Source organism: Malaclemys terrapin, chromosome 13 (assembly GCF_027887155.1).
Source record: "Malaclemys terrapin pileata isolate rMalTer1 chromosome 13, rMalTer1.hap1, whole genome shotgun sequence".
NCBI lineage: Eukaryota > Metazoa > Chordata > Testudines > Emydidae > Malaclemys > Malaclemys terrapin.
The window spans coordinates 37,160,734-37,179,928 of record NC_071517.1 but is presented as its reverse complement, the minus strand read 5'-3'; the positions used below and the strand labels follow the sequence as shown (position 1 = coordinate 37,179,928).

Genomic DNA, 19,195 nt, shown 5'->3' with positions numbered 1-19,195 from the left:
TTGAAATCATTCTTAGAATAATTTTGACCAGCAGTTTCAGTGTCAAAGCCCCAGCTGGTGGAAACCATTTAGTGAGATGCACCCATTTCCTCCAGCTGGGGATCTGGACTATTTACCGATATGGAGCTACGTCTTATTTCCTCTGACTGCTTTTCTTCCTTATATGGAGGTTCTGGCTCTCCATCTATTATGCATTTGTGAACTGAGATTCTCATGAGTGTGCAGGATTTGATCTTATTTGACCAGACACACATTTCACGTGCCACATATATCTGATCTCTGATATATGAGTGAGATCAGGTTTTTAACACAAATGGACATTGAGAGATAAACTATGTCTGTCTTTCCCTCCGTGAGAACAGCATTCTGTTCAATAGTCTCCTGATGGCCTTCTTCATCTCGGCGTTTCTCAGGGTGTAGACCATCGGGTTCAGCATTGGGGTGATTACAGAGTAAATGACTGAGACCACCTTATGCAGGGTGAACTGCTTGACGGGCCAAGCATAGATGAAGATGCTGGGTATGAATTGCAAACACATCACAGTGATCTGGGTTCCACAGGTGGACAGAGCCTTGCGTTTCCCTTCCGTGACATGTGTCCTGATCTTGATTAAGATGGCGGTGTAAGAAATAAGCAGAATGATGAACATTATTATGATCAGTACCCCACTGTTGAAGTTCATCTGCATTTCAGCCAAGTGAGTGTCGGTGCAGGCCAGTTTGATGACTTGTGGGACATCACAGTAGAAATTGTCCAGGATGTTTGGACCACAGAACGGTAACTGGAGGAGCAGTCCAGTCTGAAGAGCAGAGTGAGCCAATCCAACCAGCCATGCCAATGCCACTATCCTCATGCATACACCCTGGTTCATGATAGTCAAGTACTGCAGTGGTTTATAGATGGCCATGTACCGATCGACCGCCATCCCCACAAGGCAAAACCCCATAGCGCCAGCAAAGAAGTGGAAGAAAAACATCTGAAGGATGCACTCATTGAATGAGATGGTTTTATGCTGTGAGAGGAGATCTGAGAGTAATTTTGGAGTACTGACTGATGATTCGCTGATGTCTAGGAAAGCCAAGTTGGCCAGCAGGATATACATGGAGGTGTGGAGCTGGTAGTCAGAGATCACAGTGGTGATGATGATGAAGTTTCCCAGCCAGGTGTTTATGTAGACTATGAAGAAAGTCACATAAAGGAACGGCTGCAGCTCAGGTCTCTGAGTGAGGCCCATGAGGACAAATTCTGTCACTGGGGTGGTGAAGTTCTTCTTCTCCATTTATTAACCTCAAAATATGCCTGAAGAAGGAACAGTGATGATAATAAATGTCACTTGCATCTGAAGAAGTGAGGTTCTTACCCACGAAAGCTTATGCTCCCAGTACTTCTGTTAGTCTCAAAGGTGCCACAGGACCCTCTGTTGCTTTTTAATAAATGTGATGTGATCCCAGTACATTACTGTTATTAAAAGAATATTAACTCCATGTTAACTGATACACTTGCTTGGAAATTTTCTTTGTTTACCAAATTCCAGACTGCGTACTCAGCCCCAACGGTGAGTACCCCTGCTTCAGCAGAACTTCTGAGCTCCACCAGTGATCATATCCAATTTGGGGTCTTTGGGAGTGAACAGGAGCAACCTACACACTCAAAATGCCCCCTGCTAACAACTGTCTCCATTCATCTTCCTGAAGCCCTGATAGTGCACAACTCACACGGGTCCCAGATTCTTCATGTGGCCTAGAGGCTCAGGGTTGGGAAGAAGGCAGATTCACAAAGTGGATGTATTCACAGACCAGAGGTTCTCATCAGGGATGTCTGTCAACAACATACCAGTCACACCCTGGCTTCCACCAGCCTTGATTACTATTTGCAGGTAACCACAGCATTCTCCCAGTCCTGAATTTTACCAAAAACCTGTGTTCTGCGCTCTCCTCAACAGTTCAGCTATTAAAATTTCATTGCTTCTGTACAGAGTCAATATTCAATAGTTTGCTAGTTTAATTGGAGTTACCAAACAGTTCAGTTGAAATACAGCATTGGATTGGTTTAGATTACAAAGTGAAACCAATTTATAAAAAAAAGAAGACAGGACTTTGAGTGAATTCAAGTATAAGAGACAAAGTTAGAAATGGTTACCAGCAAATAAAAGTGCAAACACGCAGCTAAAAGTCTTAAGATTTATCCAGCAAGTTTTGGTTCAAAGCTTTGCTTGAGTTGGCCTTTCTCACCCAGTGTCTTCCAGCAAGATGGTGACTGACTCTTACCGTGGTTAGGATCTTTCCCAGAGGCCCAAAGGTGCTGGCCTTTTTAGGTGAAAGAGAGAGAGAGACAGATAGCTTGGGGTTCTCTACCCCATCAGAGGTACTGAATTCCTCTATCCTGCCTTAACAAAACAATGGTCTTTGACCCCTTAGAGTGGTTACATAAAGAGAAGGAATTAAGTCTGATTGGCTTTAGTAGGAATAGCTTTTGCTCAACATCTCTGAAAAATCACGTCACCGTAGTTTGGTACACATGTATTCTAGTGCTAAACTTTAGACATCTCCATTGGAAAACTGTGAACACGTAAAGATTTGCAGGTATTCATCTACAATGAAATATTCAAAGCTGCCATGGCATTATGGATGCTCAACTCACATTAGTATTTTTGAAAATCCCTAGAGCAGATTGAAAAACTAATTTTATTAAACAAACAACATCAGTGAAATGTTTGATTTTTAGTTTTGTTTTTAAAAAGTCATGGTTACATTTCTAAAGCAAAGAAAATGAAATTCAAATCCAACTTTTCATAGCAATTTTAAACACATTATTTTCAAATATAAAATTCTATGCGAAAATTTTACTTTGTTTCCTTTTTGGGAAAATAAAACTAATGCTTTTCAATTTTAATAGCACTTACCTCTTTATAGCACATTTTATCCATAGATTTCAAAGCACCTTACAGCAGAGTTCATTATCCTGATTTCAGTTTTACAGATGGGAAAACTTAACTTCCAGAGCCAGAATGAGAACAGCTTTTCTGAGTTCCAGTTTGGTGCTCTTTCTCCTAGGCCATGCAACTTTCAATCTCCCTCTATTTTTTACTTTACCTCACTTTCTCCAAAGGCTGAAAGGAGAGGAAAATGTGTGAAAAAAAGGGTGTGCGTGGGCTGAGGAACACTTTCTCTCACTTTTCTTGCACATGAAAAAGAAAGAAATGAAATGTCCATTTCCAATATTCTGATAAAAAAATGGGAAACTTGATTTTCCTCCCCAAAATTTAGGTTTTGAGGAAACCTCTTTTTTTATGGCAAAAAATATCAACTAGCCCTAAATATCTCATTCTTAAATGACAGTGCTCTGTGCTGGGCGGAGAGGGGGAGAATGGCTTTATGGGCAAATCACTGGCTGTGGATTCTGGGGAGTTGGGTTCAATTTCTGCCCTACCATGGACACCTTCTGGGACCTTCCATAACTCATATCACTTCTCAGTTTAGGATTGTCAAAGTAGAATAAGGGAGTTAGGTGCAGGGAATCTCACTTAGGTTTCATAAGCAGATATGGGCACTTCCCTTGGCTTTTTCAGGTTTTAACTTCTGAGCTCCAGCCAACCCCAGAGATAATGGCTTTCAGATCAGACCAGCATAGAACTGTTGCCTAAGGAGAAGCCTTGTCAGACAGAGCTAGTCTTACAAAGGTCTCAGATAGCTTTGGTAGTAAAGGCTCAGTGGGCTGATCTCCTCCTAACTCACTTAGACTTCTCTAAAACCCAAGCCTATTTTGAAAAGCCTCCCACCGACTTCTTCCCCCCTGCAGTAACAAAGCCTATGGCTAGTAATACTTTGCAGATTATGTACAAAAACAGTCACTACCTCATGCAACCTGCTGTGTTGGTGATATCAGATCCGGCTGCCTCTTAATGATTGAGGATGGCTGGGGAAGTCACATTTCAAGGCTGATCATTGCTCTCCGAACAGGTAGGGGAAGGGAATCTTATTCCTAAGAGGAGACAGCCCGAGAAATTTTCCCCTTATACCATATCTGACCCATGCGCTAAGGCTGCCACTAACATCAAACACTCCCTGAAATCCCCCTGAGCTTCATCCGGGCCTGATCAAGAAGATGCTACTTCACAGCTTTGGGGATTCTGTCACAAGGGCAATCATTAATAAGTTCATGCAGTGTTTCATTTGCTTCATGTTTATCATTAGCCAACCAAACTCAATAGTCTTTGGAAATTTACAGAGTTTACTGGAGTTCAGAGACTCCTAGATTCCAAGGCCAGAGGATACCATTGTGATCATCTAGCCTGACTTCCTGTATAACACAGCCCAGACAATGTCCCCAAAATAATTCTTACAGCACGTAAATTATCCCAAGGATTAATAACGCTCACAGTTAAAATTTTACACCTTATTTTCAGTCTGAATTTGTCTAGCTTCAACTTTCAGACACTTAATCATATAAGACCTTTTACAGCTGCATTGAAGAGCCCATTATTAAATATTTGTTCCCTATGTAGATACTTACGTAGCCTGTAATCAAGTCACCCCTTCTCCTTCTCCTTCTTAAACGGAATGGACAGAGCTCTTTGGGTTATCACTATGAGGTACATTTTAAAATCCTTTAATCATTCTAGTGGCTCTTCTCTGAACCATCTCCAAATTTTTTAACATCTTCCCTCAATTATAGCACCAAAACTGGACTCTCTATTCCAGCAGTGGTTGCATAAGTACTTTAGGTTCCCCTGTTTATCCATCCCAGGATCGCATTAGCTATTTTGGCCAGAGTGTCACACTAGTCTCTTATGTTCTGCTCATTATCCACCATGACCCCCAAATCCTTTTCAGAGTCCCTGCTTCCCAGGATAGACTCCCTCATCCTTTAAGTGCAGCCTACATTCTTTATTCCTTGATATATAAATTTACATTTTGCCTGTGCTAAAATGCATATTATTTGCTTGTGCCCAGTTTACCAAGCAATCCAGATTGCTCTGAATCAGTGACCTGTCCCCTTCATTATTTACCACTCCCCAAAATTTTGGGTCATCTGCAAATTTTATCAGTGATGATTTTATCTTTCCTTTCAGGGCATTAATAAAAATATTAAATAGTGTCGACCCCAGAATTGTTCCCTGTGGGACTCCAATGGAAACACACCTGCTCAATGACAATTCCCCATTTACAGTTACAATTTGAGGCCTTTCACTTAGCCAGTTTTTAATCCATTTACCATGTGCCATGCTAATTTTATATCGTACTTGTTTTTTAATCAAAATGTTGTGAGGTACCAAGTCAAACACCTTAGAGAAGACTAAGTATATTAGGTCAACATTATTACCTGTATCAACCAAACTTGTAATCACTTTAGAAAAAGATATCAAGTTAGTTTGATGGGATTTCTTTTCCATAAACCCAGGTTGATTTGCATTAATTATATTACCCTCCTTTAATTCGTTATGAATTGAGTCCAGTATCAGCCACTCAATTATCTTGCCCAGGATCAATGGCAGGCTGACAGGCCTATAATTTCCCAGATCATCCCATTTACCCTTTATAAAAATTGGCACCACATTAGCTTTCTTTCAGTCTTCTGGAATTTCCCCAGAGCTCCAAGACTTATTGGGTCAACATGAGGAGGATACCTGGGAAACGGGATGACTTGGGTATTTGTCTGGCCTCCAAAGAAAGGAAATCCCAAGTCTCCTGGTGTCAGCCCACCAGGACAAGGGTGTTCTAGCATAGTGGTCTGAGCAGGCCAGACACCTAGTGATCGGGGCGAGCATCAGTAGTTCGGCGCCAAAGCCAGGGGGCAAAGCAGAGGGCAGGAACTGGAGTGAGCAGACAACGAGGGGTTCAAGGCCGGGGTAGGACACAGGCAACTCTGGGTGTGAGGCAGGAGCAGCAGGAACACGTTAACACATAAGCAGGCTCAGTGATGAGCATGAGCATGGCAAGGCTGGTGAGTTGCTCTAGCTGCTGGCTTAGGAGCCAGCCTGCTGGCCTCTGCAGCCAATCAGGTGGGGTGGCTAATCAGGCACCCTGCTGCAGGCCAGCTGTACTGATGAGGCTGCCTGGAGACTCGATCTGCTGCAGGCCCTGATTCCTGACCCCTGGGTTCTCTTCTTGGATCTGGGAGATAAACCTGACCATAGGGTTAGAGCTGGAGACGAGTAGTCAAGATTTCTTGGGGTTATGCCAGGTCCAGGAAGTGAGTTGGATGTAGTGGAGAGAACAAGGGCGAGATGAAAATACTGATGAGCTTTTGATGACCTCTGACTGAAAAGTCCAATTCAAATTTGATCTCATTTTGGCCTCAGCAGCCAATTAATGTCCTCAAATTTCAGCATTCTAACTCAACAGAAATATGGTAATTGACTATGTCAGTGGTATAAAGATCTCAATTAAAATATTCTATTTCCTAATTTCACTGGGTAGTTCAGTACCAACTGTGATGAGATCCTTATTTGTGCTTTGAATAGAATAGACCCACTTGTACTGGTTTAGAATAGAATGGAATAGATTAGAATAGACCATCCTGTACTAGTTCAGAATACAGTAGAATAGACCCAACTCTACTAGTAGAATAGATCCATCTGTACAACTTGGAGTAGATAGAATAGAGAAAAATAGAGTTCTAACTTGTAAGGCTGCGGGCTTGCCAATTCCAGAAAAACTCCTTCACTTTAGAGTTGCCCACCATGTTTCCAAAGGGAATCTAAATTGGTTGACCTTGTGGACTTGACACCAGCTATGCTTTTTTACCAGGCTCTCTATCTATTATTTTTTTGTTTTGGTGCTTACTATATGGTCTTCATCACTACAGCAGATAAATATGGACTTTCAAAAACACTTAAGGTTTTAGGAGTGCAAGTTCCTTTGAAAGTCTCTGATACACATGGATTGCTGATCTCTTGAGCAAGAAGAGGCCTTTTCTTGATTAATTAGTTTTCACTATGGAACAGCAATTTAACTCCTAACAAGTTATAAACATAAAGCTGATTGGGAAAATCAAAACATTTCACAAAACTATTGAAAAATTTCGAAAACATTTTCATGTCAAAGGTTTTGAATATAAATTGTTTTTTAAAAAGACAAATAAATATTCATTACATTTTGAACTACAATGATTAGATTTTTCTTTTTCAGATTTGTTTCCTTTTGTTGTTGTTTTTTTACTACTTCTGTACCATTTTTCTCTTTTTTTTACTTTCCCCCTTTTTCTAACTAAAAAAGAAAGAGAGAAGGAGAACAGGGAAGAAAAGGAAAGCCCAAAGACTAAATTAATTCTATTTTTATTTTATACTTTTTATTTTTATCTCCACAAAGTTCTGGAATATGTATGATAATATTTTTCACTTTATATTCTAACTTCAATAAAAAAGATACCTTATATGTTTTTCATGATAAAAAGGGTAGAGGAGCTCAGTTTAAAAGTTCATTTTTATGTCAGGTTTCTGAGAAAATGCAACCAAAAAGAATTTAAGTGTCACTTGTGAAGCTAAAAATAGAAATAGAAACATAAAGATTGAATTAATTAACTCATATTGCTAACTAATCTTATGAGAAATGCAACTAACAAGAAAATGTGGATGAGTAAAAAGACGGAGCTGTATGATACTAGAATACTATATTCATCTGTTGGACTGTTCTATGATAAAACCCTCATGCCAATTAAGAAAAATTTATAATACATAATTTTTTCAACATATATGAAAAAGTTGTTTCCTTCTCCTGAGGAGACTATGATCTGTATGATTTTGTTTTCAGTATTCATAGATTTAAAATAAAAACCAAAATAGCTGAGGTTCCAATCCTCAGCTGTTAGAAAACATTTCAGTGAGTTGAACTGTTTTTCATAAGCTGAGGCACCTGGCACATTGGCTCCAATGGATTTATGCAGCTTTACATCTGCTGGAGATTTGGCCTATTGACTCCAATGCAACTATATTGATTTACAGCAGGTGGGCTTCGCTGGCTCCAGTGGAGGTATTGGTGCTTTTAACACGTTGCCCCATAGATGTCAATGGAGGTTGTGGCCCTTGATCTGTAATTTATTCTTGAACACAGTTTTTCAGGTGTGTGCAGTTTGTGATCTCTTGGATGGGATACGCATTTCACATGGTGAATATATTTGCCATCTGATGTACTGGGGTCTGGTTTCTAACAGAAATATTCATTCAAAGGTAAACGATGTCTTCAGTTTCCTCCATGAGAACAGGATTCTGCTCATCAGTCTCCTGATGGCCTTTTTCATCTCAGCGTTTCTCAGCGTGTAGATCATCGGGTTCAGCACTTGGGTGACTACAGTGAAAAAGACTGAGGCCACCTTGTCCAGGGTGAACTGCTTGAAGGGAGAAGTGTAGCTGAAGATGCTGGGTATAAATATTACACACACCACAGCAATTTGGGTTCCACAGGTGGACAGAGTCTTGCGTTTCCCTTCCGTGACATGTGTCCTGATCTTGACTAAAATGATGGTGTAGGAAATTATCAGACAAATGAATAATATGATGAGGATCACTCCACTGTTGAAGACCATCTGCAGTTTGACTACATGGGTGTCAGTGCAGGCCAGTTTGATGACCTGTGGGACATCACAGTAGAAGTTGTCCAGGATGTTCGGCCCACAGAACGGAAACTGGAGGAGAAGTCCAAGTTGAACAGCAGAGTGAGCCAATCCACCCAACCATGCCAGTGCCACTAGCCCCCCACACACTCCCTGGTTCATAATAGTCAGGTATCTCAGTGGTTTATAGATGGCCACATACCGATCGATAGCCATTCCCACAAGAAAAAACACTATTGCGTCCCCGATCAAATGGAAAAAGAATATCTGGAGGATGCATTGATTGAGACAGTTTTACGCTTGGAGAGGATACCCGACAACAAGTTGGGAGCATTGACCGATGATACACTGACATCCATGAAAGCCAAGTTGGCCAGCAGGAAGTACATAGGGGTGTGGAGCCTGTGGTCAGTGATCACCATGATGATGAAGTTTCCCAGCCATGAAAAGAAAATATTTCAGTTGATGATTCTGAGTGAGGCCCAAGAGAACAAATTCAGTCACTGTGGTGGTGAGGTTCTGCTCATCCATTTAATATCCATAAAATATACCTTGAAACTGAACAGAAAAAACAATAATTATGAATTGTATTATTCCCGTCCCCTTTAAGTTACTTATATTAAATCTATTTTTAATCCGCATTACAAAACACACTTTGTTTTGGACTTGTTTTAGACCCTGATTCAGCAAACCCATTGTGATCTTCCATCCTGTAGTCCTGGGAATGAAGTAAAGTAGTCTACTCACCAAAATAACCCCCTGTTCATCACAGCACCCTTTCACCTTTCTACAGCCCTAGTTTAACAGAACTGCCAAATTATGGTGCTTAGTGTCAGGTTTTGGATTTTCAGTTTCTTTTCTCCTTGTCTCTCACTGCTGTACTTTACTCCACATTTTTCACTGTAAAATTCTAGAAGTGAAAGTTTAAAAGTGTGAGAAAGTGAAAAAAACACTTTCTCTCACAATTTGCCATATGAAGATTAAGAAAGGAAACCAAGTGAAATGAGAATGTTAAGGTGGGTGATGTCATATTTTTTTAGTTGACCAACTTCTGTTGGTGAAAGCGTCAAGCTCCAAGTTCCACAGTGCTTGTCTCTTTCACCAGCAGAAGTTGGTCTAGTCAGATATTACCTCTCCCAACTTACCTCTCTCATATCCTGGGACCAACACAGCTACAACAACACTACAAACATGCAAATGAAAGAAAAAGTTTAATTTTAGTTTGATTTTTTTTGGTCTTGGAAATCCACACATTTTCATCAAAAAAAGCCATTTTCCCATCGGCTATTTTGATTCCATCAAAACCTCTTTTTTTACAGTGACATTTCTTTTGACAGAAGAAAATTTTGAATCAAAATTAAAGAAAAAATCATTTTGATTGACATTTTCTGATGAAAAATTGAAAAAGAAGTAAAAATAAAAAACCCAACAGATTTCCCCCATCCCCAATTTGCCGACATTTTTTGCCAAAGACTGTGGGGTGATGGTTTCCATTTCTGCCCTGACGTGGAAATTGTCTGTGACCATGGGTAACTCAAACCCCTTCTTAGACTGGGATTTTCAAGTGAGAGCAAGATAAGTGCCCAATTCCTATAGAACTTCAAAGGGTGTTTGATGTCTGAACCCCTCAGATGCTTTGAATATCCCAGCCTTCCTGCCTCAATTCCCCATTTCTAAAGCAGGGATAACAAGAATTTCCCTACTTTGCAGGTGTGTGGTGAGGTTAAGTGTTTTCAGGACTGTGGGGCACTCAGGGGCAATGATGTTGGGTGTCATATCAGTGCTTATGCAGACCTCTTTGAATGAAGACAATGGAGATGGAGGCATTGCCCACCAGCATATCTTTCAGCCCACCTCAGAGATTCCCTAGGCTTGTGGAGAGCATAAGTTGAGGAAATTTTAGTAGAACATCCATGAGGATTGAACTAATGACCTCATCATGTAAAAGCTGGTCACGCTGAAGGAACAGAGCCCTTAGATCCAAGCCCTGTAGCAGACCCATAAAAATCTCTATGGAGTACAACCAATAGAATCAAAGAAACAGACACATTAGATTAGCCTGGACTGCACTTTGATCTGTGTGAAGTAAGCCACTTTTAACCACTTGAGGACCTTAGGGCTAGATTCACAATGGGACTTTGGCTTTCAGACACTTAAAAAACGCCCTGGGATTCACAATGCCTGAGTTCAGTGCCCAGTGACCACTCCAGTCCACAGCTGCTGGAGAGCTACAGAACCTGGACTATACTAAGAGAAAGAAATAACAAAACCCATGGTGGGAATCTCACTATGGTTTTATCCATCGATCTGGGCACTTCCCTGTGATCTGTTTTCCAGCTCTAACCTACCCTGGAGATCTGAGCTCCACAGATTCTCTGCTGTGGGAGAACCTGGGGACACAGCTAGTCACGGGAAGGTTTCAGAGAGTCATAGCAAGTATGGCAGGGCTGCTGAGAGTGGGTTTGGGCCCCAGTGAAGAAGAATGGGTCTGTGGGCTATTATCCTCCAAACTCTTTTTAACTGACAGCTTAGCAAATAGCTGTAAAACCCTTTCGAACAGAAAACAGTACAAGTCCTCAGTGTGATCTCCCCAACCAGATCTCTCCTTCCTTCTCACTATGGGCTCTGAGCATCCCCCTATCCGGCAATAACAATGCCTATCCCTAATATCACATTGCACAGTTTAGGAATCAAGAGTCAATACCTCGCATAACCTGCCGTGTGCATGGCCTCATACCCAGCTGCCTTCAAATGAGCAAGAAAGGCCTGGGGAAGTCACATCTCAGAGTTGATCACTGCTGTACTGAGAGGCTGGGGAAGTGGACCTGGTTCCAAAAATGAGACAGCCCCCAAAATCTTCCTCTAATATAATATCTGATACATGAGGTAAGGCTGGCTCTAGGATGAAAGATTCTCTGAAATCTCCCTCAGCTTTCCTGGCAGGATGAAGGGACCTGACTCTTTGGAGATTTAGGGAGTCTGCCACAAGGGGAATCATTAAGAAATCCCTGGAGTGGTTCAGTTTGGTTACATGTTTATTTTAGCCACCCAAACTCAGCCTGCTCTGGAGTTCCCCTGCCAGGCAGGGTGGACACAAGGGACGTATTTGAGATGCAGGGAAAGAAATGAACATTTGAGTGGCCTCAGTCTGAGGGAATTCCAGTAAGTTTTATCGCTGGCACTGGGAGAGAAATGTGATCAAGGGGTTAGAGCAAGAGGAAAGGAGTCAATGCTACTGGGTCCTAAGCTAGTTCCAGAAGGGCATGGAGTTAAGCTCCTTGGGGCTGAGATGGTCTTTTTGTTCTGTGTTTATACAGCACCTTGCACAATGTAGTCCTGGTCCAGGACTGGGGCTCATAGGCACTAAAGCACCAACACAACAAAACAACAACAAAAATCATGAGTGTCTATTGAAGGGAAAATATTCAGATCCATCAGACTCCTTTGACATCCCACCCTCTGCTCACTGAGGACAGCTTCTAGGTTCTATTGTACAACTTTCTGAAATGTGCTTGTAAAATGACTTTATCCGGGCCATTTGGACACTGCATCAGTTTACAAATTAAACTTTAATTCCCTACGTACATGTTCCATGAGTTCAGCTTGGGACCTGAGTGTGAAGCTGTGTCTCAACTTCTCTGTCATCACCACCAGCAACAAACGTTCTACAGGAAATACCAAGCTTTAAGCTGTGCAGCCCCCTCTCCTTCACACCCTGCCTACATGTACCCCTGTGCACTCCTGCTGCTTTCTGTCATTTCACAAAGGAGTCACTGATGAAAAATCAGTTCACAATTGTGTTGCCAATATGCCAGTCAGGAATAGCCACCAGCCAGTTTCCCAGATCTGTGCTGTCTTTGAAGGGCTGACAGAAGTAACAGTATTTACAATTTATTTATTTATATTTGTTGCTGAAAATCTGACTCGGCTACACATGGTTAGTAAATCTGTGTATTGAGTAAGAAGAGGCCATTTTTACTGAATCACTTTTCAGAGCTTTCAACTATTACAAATATAGAGTTGTTCAGGAATGAAAACACTTGTTATAATTATTTTGAAATATTTCAAAAACATTTTAATATTTAAGTATATAAAGAACTGATTTTCCAATTTTTGAAAAAATTAATGAATATTTTAACTGAAAATGTTCTGGTTTTGGTATTTCAATCCTTTTATTATTATTATTATTATTTGTTTATTTTCCTTATTAAAAAGAGCTGAACGTAGAGAAACAGGGGTAGTGTCGGAGGAAACACAAAAAATGTGCTTTTCCCCAGTTTTTTGTTGTCCTTTGAAAAAAAATTGCACAATTTCTGAAAATACTTTTTCATATTTTAACTTTAATTAAAATGCAGTTTTTCAAAGAAAAATAATCCCTCAAAATATTCGACCAGCTAAACACATTTTTTGAGAGAGACGAGGTAGGTGATATCTTTTATTGGACCAGCTAATATTGATGGATGGGGCAAATTTTCAAGTTCATCAACCTTTCCTCTGCCTCTGACAGACAGGGTCTGAATGGGACCAGATCCGGTAGGTGTCCTCTAAGCACACCTACCAGACTGGGCCCCTCGTGAACACTATGCAGGTGAATATGTAACTTCTCTGGTTTGTGGATCACTCTGGGAGATAGACGTCTGAACACCTAGAAGGAGATGGCATTGCTTATGCTCAAAGTCAAAAACTTAGGTGATGAGGGAACTGTTACCCTGGACATTTAAGCATTGAGTGATTAACAGATAATCTTAAAATAAATAAATACATTCAGTCAATGGAAACACTTTGTTTTGATAATTTTCATAGTTTCATAGAGTTTAAGGCCAGAAGGGGCCATTCAATCATCTCTCCTGACCTTGTGTGTATCTCAGGCCATTTAACTTCACCCAGTTACCCCCATCTTGAGCCCAAAGACTTTAGTTAAATTAAAGCAGTTCAGTCCTCAGCAGACTACGCTGTCGCCACAGGCAAAGACCGGGAGAGACGGAGATGCCACCAGTATCCAAGGCAGGGAACTGATCAGCTGAGGCATGCCCAGATCTCCAACCAGCCACTAACTCACAGGGAACCTCCCTTATGGTTCCTCCAGGATTCACTTCCCTGAGCAGGGCTGTTCCATGAGCCTGTGGAAAGAGGCACACTTAGTCACATAAAGCTCTGCTGACTCTCAGGGCTGGGTTCAGACACTCCAGGGCCATGCATAGGGCTTGGTCCCCTTGATCCTGTGCCCACGTGGAGTGTCAGTGGTGGGTGGGACAGTGGCATGGGACCCCTGCTCCATCCCAGAAGAGACAGTGGGTGACTGTCCTCCACTCCTTGGGATCAGCAAGGTGCCCACAGACAGGCAGAGGCAATCATGATCTCCCCAGTCTTTACATTCCCAGCCAGGGTGTATCTGCTTGGGTGGTGGGGTCAGGACTTCTGTGCTCTTCCCCTCCCCCTGCACACTGGGCCCCCTGATGGGGTGGGGTTGTTGGGGTCCTCAGAGAAGTGGGGCTGAGAGTTCAAACTCCATGGAGATGTCTGGGGCAGTTCCCCTCTACTAGAGCCATTGTCTCAGGCTCTCTGCAGACTCAGGCAGACAATGCTGCAGCTGCTGCACTGGGGGCAGATCTCCCCACTCTCCAAACCTTTGCTCCAGGCTGTGGGTGGCACATCCTCTGGGGCTGGCCCCAGTCAGACCCAGGGCACTGGTCTCTGGAAATTCCTATGTTCCTGTGGAAAACAAGGAAAATCTGCTTGAAAAAAATAACTTGACAAATATTTCACCCAGATCTGTGAAAATTAATTAAAGCTCAAACAAAACGGAATCATGGATCAGCTCTAAATAAATGATTCTTTATGAATGGTTCTTCCTGTATCAGTTAATATCCCTCAGATTAAGTGTTTTGGTAAACTGAGGCATAGAGAGTTGAGATAATATAGTGCATAGTCAGACTTAGATCACAGGAGCTCCTGGTGTCTTGATCTCCTTTCCCTAGCCACTGCTGACTGCTCTACTTGCTATCATTTGAGGTCGCAATTCTTAAGGGAGTCTTAGGGAGTTAGAAGCCCAAGATGTACATGCATTACTTCCTTAGGCTCTTTTGCAAATCCCTGCCATCATTTTCTGGAATTGCAGAGAAGCCCAGGCCTTGGAAGTCAACAAAATAGATGTAGAGCCAGGATTACAAAGGGGTTTAGGCACCTAAAGAAGCTGATAGGTGCCTACTGGGATTTACAATAGCACCAACAGTTTAGGCATCCAACTCTCATTGAATGTCCATGGGATTTAGCCACTTAGCTCACATAGGAGTTTTGATAAATCCCAGTCAGTGCCTGTCTGCATCTAATTAGATGGATAAATCCATTTGTAATCCTGGCCAACAGATAACACAGAAGCTGGGCTGGAATGAGGGAACCCTGGGGGAGATTGTAGGCCCTGTGCTAGGCAGGGGATCAGATTAGAGGATAAGAAGGACCCTTTTGGCTTTATCACCAAGGCATCTATGCACTTGCCTCTGGGCCTTTGCTGCTGAGCTGTGCAGGGCTACAGGGAGTGAGTCCTGCTAGCCCTTAGGAAATAACATGAATAAATACCTTCCTCCAGCATGGGTCCTCTAATGCCAGTGCAAAGCAAAGCCAGCTACACACAGATCGCCTGCAGAGAGCAGCAGGTCTGAGTCTAGTTCAGTCACAGAGTGAGGGGTGAAAGAACACTCAGATACTTGTTCCTTTAGCTTCTAGGTGGTATATAGATAGATATTGACCAAAGAATCCTGGTGCTGGATGACTGAATGCATCATATGTTGGGGAAAAAATCCACAAAGATCAGCACAGTAAGTTTGTTATTTCAATTAAATATGTTTGGGGATCAACATACAGGGGGAAATTCAGATGATAAATATGAATTATAATATGAAAACGTTAAGACTTTACTCTCAGTTTAATCAATTATCTACTGCTGATAGGAATTTTTCCGCCTCTCAGGAAAAGGTTGACTTTTCACTGAAAACGCAAAATCTATTTTTTAAAAAAAATTTTGGCAAATGAAAACTTTCTACTGAAAACTGGATTTTTTTTATCACACCAAAAATGTTTCTTTTTTGAGTTTCCAGATTCTTTACGCATTAAACCCAAAATGTTTCAGAAAAGCAGACAGACACTGAGATTTGTTGTTGTTTAGCTGAAAAAGCAATCTCCATTATAAAAGACACAGCTAAAAATTTCCAAGCAGCTTTAAACTTTAAATAAGTTGGGGAACATTAATATTCTCTGGTAAAGTATTAATTTCAAGTCCATTTATTCTATTGCATCTGTGTGATTTCTCTTTCAAAGGGATAGTTGTGAGAAGGTAACAACTCAATAACCGGTAAAGTCGATAGTGCAGAGACTGTGTTTTATACAGACTAGCCCCTTTAAACCCTGGGTTAGAGTTGAACGAAGCTGCCAAAGCCTGTCTATCCTGACCCCGTTCAAAGACATACGGGAGCTCACTGGGAGTAGAGCTCTGAACTCCTGGATTAGCTCCACACTGCTGCCGGCTGAGTATATATGGTGTAAATGGGTGTGCAGAATATACACATACCAAGATATAGGGCCATGTTTCTAAAAGTATTATGGTGCCTACTGGGATTTTCAGAAGCACCTAGGAGTTTATAACTCGTTAATTTCAAGTGCTGTTGGGGGCCTAGATGTTTTGAGAATCCCACTAGGTGCCTCAATGCCTTTGAAAATCTGCCCCACAGCCCCTTTCCGAAAGCCCTTACAGTCCTAGCAGACACAGCAGAGAAACGGGTGGGGAACAGAGGCAGAAAGAGGGGTAATGAGTTGTCCAAGATCACACAGCAGGTCACTGGCAGAGACAAGAACAGAGCCCAGGCATCCTGACAGCAACTGCACTGCACTGCACAGAGTAAACGATACAACACAGCGATGATGGAGGGATGCTGCTAGTCCATTATTACACGCAGACAAAAGTGCAGCTGGGAGTTGGTGCCATAAATCAGTTTGGAAGCAGGCAGCCAGCTGTCTAGGCATAGAGCTTGAGGTAGAAAAATTACAGATGAGCTGCTACTTACGATGCTGGAGGAGTCTACCTCATATTGCTCTGCAAAGTGGGAATCAGGCTGTTATGGCATTTTAATCTATTAATTTCATGACCAAACTGTGAGGTTGGTGATGGTTGCAATAGAGGGACCTTCTTTGAAAGAACTGTTGGGTTTGGAGTGTGATTTGTTCCATCCTTCACACTGCAATTTATCAAACCACACCTCGGGCCAAATCCTGTGATGGGGTAAAGTGATAAAGCTCCATTGACTTTAAAGGAGCTGATCCAATTTACACTAGTGTGATAATATGACTGATTAATTGTCAGAGGCAAGGAGCACTAACAATACCTAATCATTGCAAGTGACGAGTTCTGTGTACATTTGACATTCACATAATGAGATATTGGGGTAAGGAGAAACAGGGCCATTCTCTCTGTCACCTTAATCCTGATCACTGTCCTTCTCATTTCCTACACAGACATTACACAGCGTACTGAGGAAAAAAATGTCCAACCAGACCGCCGTGACCGAGTTCCTTCTCCTGGGATTCTCTGACATTCAGGAACTGCAGATTTTACACTTTGTGGTGTTTCTACTGCTTTACCTGATATCCCTGCTGGGGAATCTTCTCATCATCACAGCCATAGCCCTCAACCACCACCTTCACACCCCCATGTACTTCTTCCTCATGAATCTGTCCATCCTAGACCTCGGCTCAATCTCTGTCACCATCCCCAATTCCATGGCCAATTCCCTCATGAATACCAGATCGATTTCTTATTCTGGATGTGTTGCCCAAGTCTTTCTCTTTGCCTTCTTTGCTTCAGCAGATTATGCCATACTGACCGTCATGGCGTATGATCGATATGTTGCCATCTGCCAACCACTGCACTATGAGACAGTGATGAACAAGAGAGCTTGTGTCCAAATGGCAGCCAGTGCCTGGATTAGTGTTATTCTCTACTCTGCAGTGCACACTGGAAACACGTTTGCAATATCCTTCTGTGGTGTCAATGTTGTGGATCAGTTCTTCTGTGAAATCCCCCAGCTCCTCAAGCTCGCCTGCTCTGACTCAGACCTCAGTGAAGTTGGGTTTCTCATTTTTAGTTTATTCTTATGGTTAAGTTGCTTTGTTTTCATAATTGTGTCATATGTTCAGATCTTCACCACAGTGGTGAGAATCCCCTCTGAGCAGGGCCGACATAAAGCCTTCTCCACCTGCCTTCCTCACCTCATTGTGGTCTCCTTGTTCCTTTGTACTGCCACTTTTGCATACCTGAAACCTGTCTCCAGCTCTCCATCAGTTCAGAATCTCTTGGTGGCTGTTCTCTATTCTGTGTTGCCACCAATGATGAATCCAATCATCTACAGCATGAGGAACAAGGAGCTCAAAGGTGCACTGAGTAAACTGATAGGTTGGGGGTTAATCATTAAGAATTAAATGTCCATATTTATCCCTTGATCATGATTTCATTCTGTTTTTCTTTATAAATATAACTATCTGACAATATTATTGTCTTCATGAAAATGTAACATGCTGTTTATACAGAATTGGGTATTTATACTAGTAAAAATCCAGAGAAACTTGACTGAAGAAAAAAAAAGAGTTAGTATATGTTTACACGAATGTAAATAAGATTAGAATCTATCTATCTATCTATCTATCTAGTATATGCTGTTACCCATCACCATACTATATGAGCACCTTGCACGTAATATCAGTAGCCATAGCAAAAGTCCCTAGTGGGGTCTCTGGCTTTTCTTATTTTGAGTGATAAAAAGTCTGATTGAGATATCACTTCATATGTTGTTTGTTTCTCTGTTTTGTAATTTCTTTTTGTTTATCTGGTTGGTTGGTGGTTTGATTTGTTTCTTTGTTCCAGGTGGTTTTGGAGGTGGAACAGCCCAAGGAGACAGTGAGTGTTTGGTTCCACAGGTTTTTGAATGTTTGTCCTCTCTCAGGAGTGCCCATATGTCATCTCTTTGATGGGGTTTTTCTGAGCGCAGTGGAGTTTTGCTCCCCACAGTGATAAAAGGGTGCAAAAGAGGTTTCTGCATGGTTGAATTCCTGCTTAAATGATTATGTTTATACTATTGGGGTATTATCGTATTATTAATGATGTGTTGGGGAACAAAGAGCCAATTTATGAACATTATTATGTTTTTTTACTGTTAAAGATTGTCTATGTCCAGAGCATGATTGTCCTATAAGTCATCCTTATTAAATGTTATTTAGTAAAGATTTTAATTACTATTTTACACCATCGCTCATTTACAAACAACTTATCAGAAGTACTCATTGTTTGAACTTTTAGCAGTTTTGATTGTATACATTTTTAATATGATCTCTTTCGCTTCTGTGAATAAATGGAGTTAGTCCTCAGCATGGTTCTAGCTCTACTGAAGTCAATAGAAATCTGAGAATTTTCATCAGCTGAGGATCTGCACTGAACAAAACTCACTTCCTTTGAAAATTCTGTACAAAGGCCTTGATTCCACAATCTGCTTCAGCACATTCTTAACATTAAACACTTGAGTAGGCCTGTAGCGGGGTGGTTACCCTGCTCCTGCCCTGAAGGGTTAAAAGCAGCCCTGCAGAGGGCTGCAGCTCTAAAAA

General features: G+C 41.6%; 2 protein-coding genes and 1 pseudogene across 2 annotated transcripts; 1 reads left to right on the top strand and 2 right to left on the bottom strand.

Annotated features, from left to right (window-relative positions):
* Nucleotides 1–332: 332 nt before the first annotated feature.
* Nucleotides 333–1,280, bottom strand: LOC128848118 (olfactory receptor 4D1-like). The gene has a single exon (XM_054047902.1). The coding sequence runs from the start codon at nucleotides 1,278–1,280 to the stop codon at nucleotides 333–335; it is 948 nt and encodes a 315-aa protein (XP_053903877.1).
* Nucleotides 1,281–8,158: 6,878 nt separating this feature from the next.
* LOC128847352 (olfactory receptor 4D1-like) lies at nucleotides 8,159–9,082 on the bottom strand (annotated as a pseudogene).
* An 8,001-nt stretch (nucleotides 9,083–17,083) lies between these two features.
* LOC128848044 (olfactory receptor 14A16-like) lies at nucleotides 17,084–18,019 on the top strand. The gene has a single exon (XM_054047781.1). It carries the CDS (start codon nucleotides 17,084–17,086, stop codon nucleotides 18,017–18,019), a length of 936 nt encoding a protein of 311 aa, XP_053903756.1.
* Nucleotides 18,020–19,195: the final 1,176 nt, after the last annotated feature.

Bases quoted from the DNA above. Each gene is read 5' to 3' on its own strand.
- LOC128848118 (XM_054047902.1), bottom strand. From the start codon at position 1,280: ATGGAGAAGAAGAACTTCACCACCCCAGTGACAGAATTTGTCCTCATG.
- LOC128848044 (XM_054047781.1), top strand. From the start codon at position 17,084: ATGTCCAACCAGACCGCCGTGACCGAGTTCCTTCTCCTGGGATTCTCT.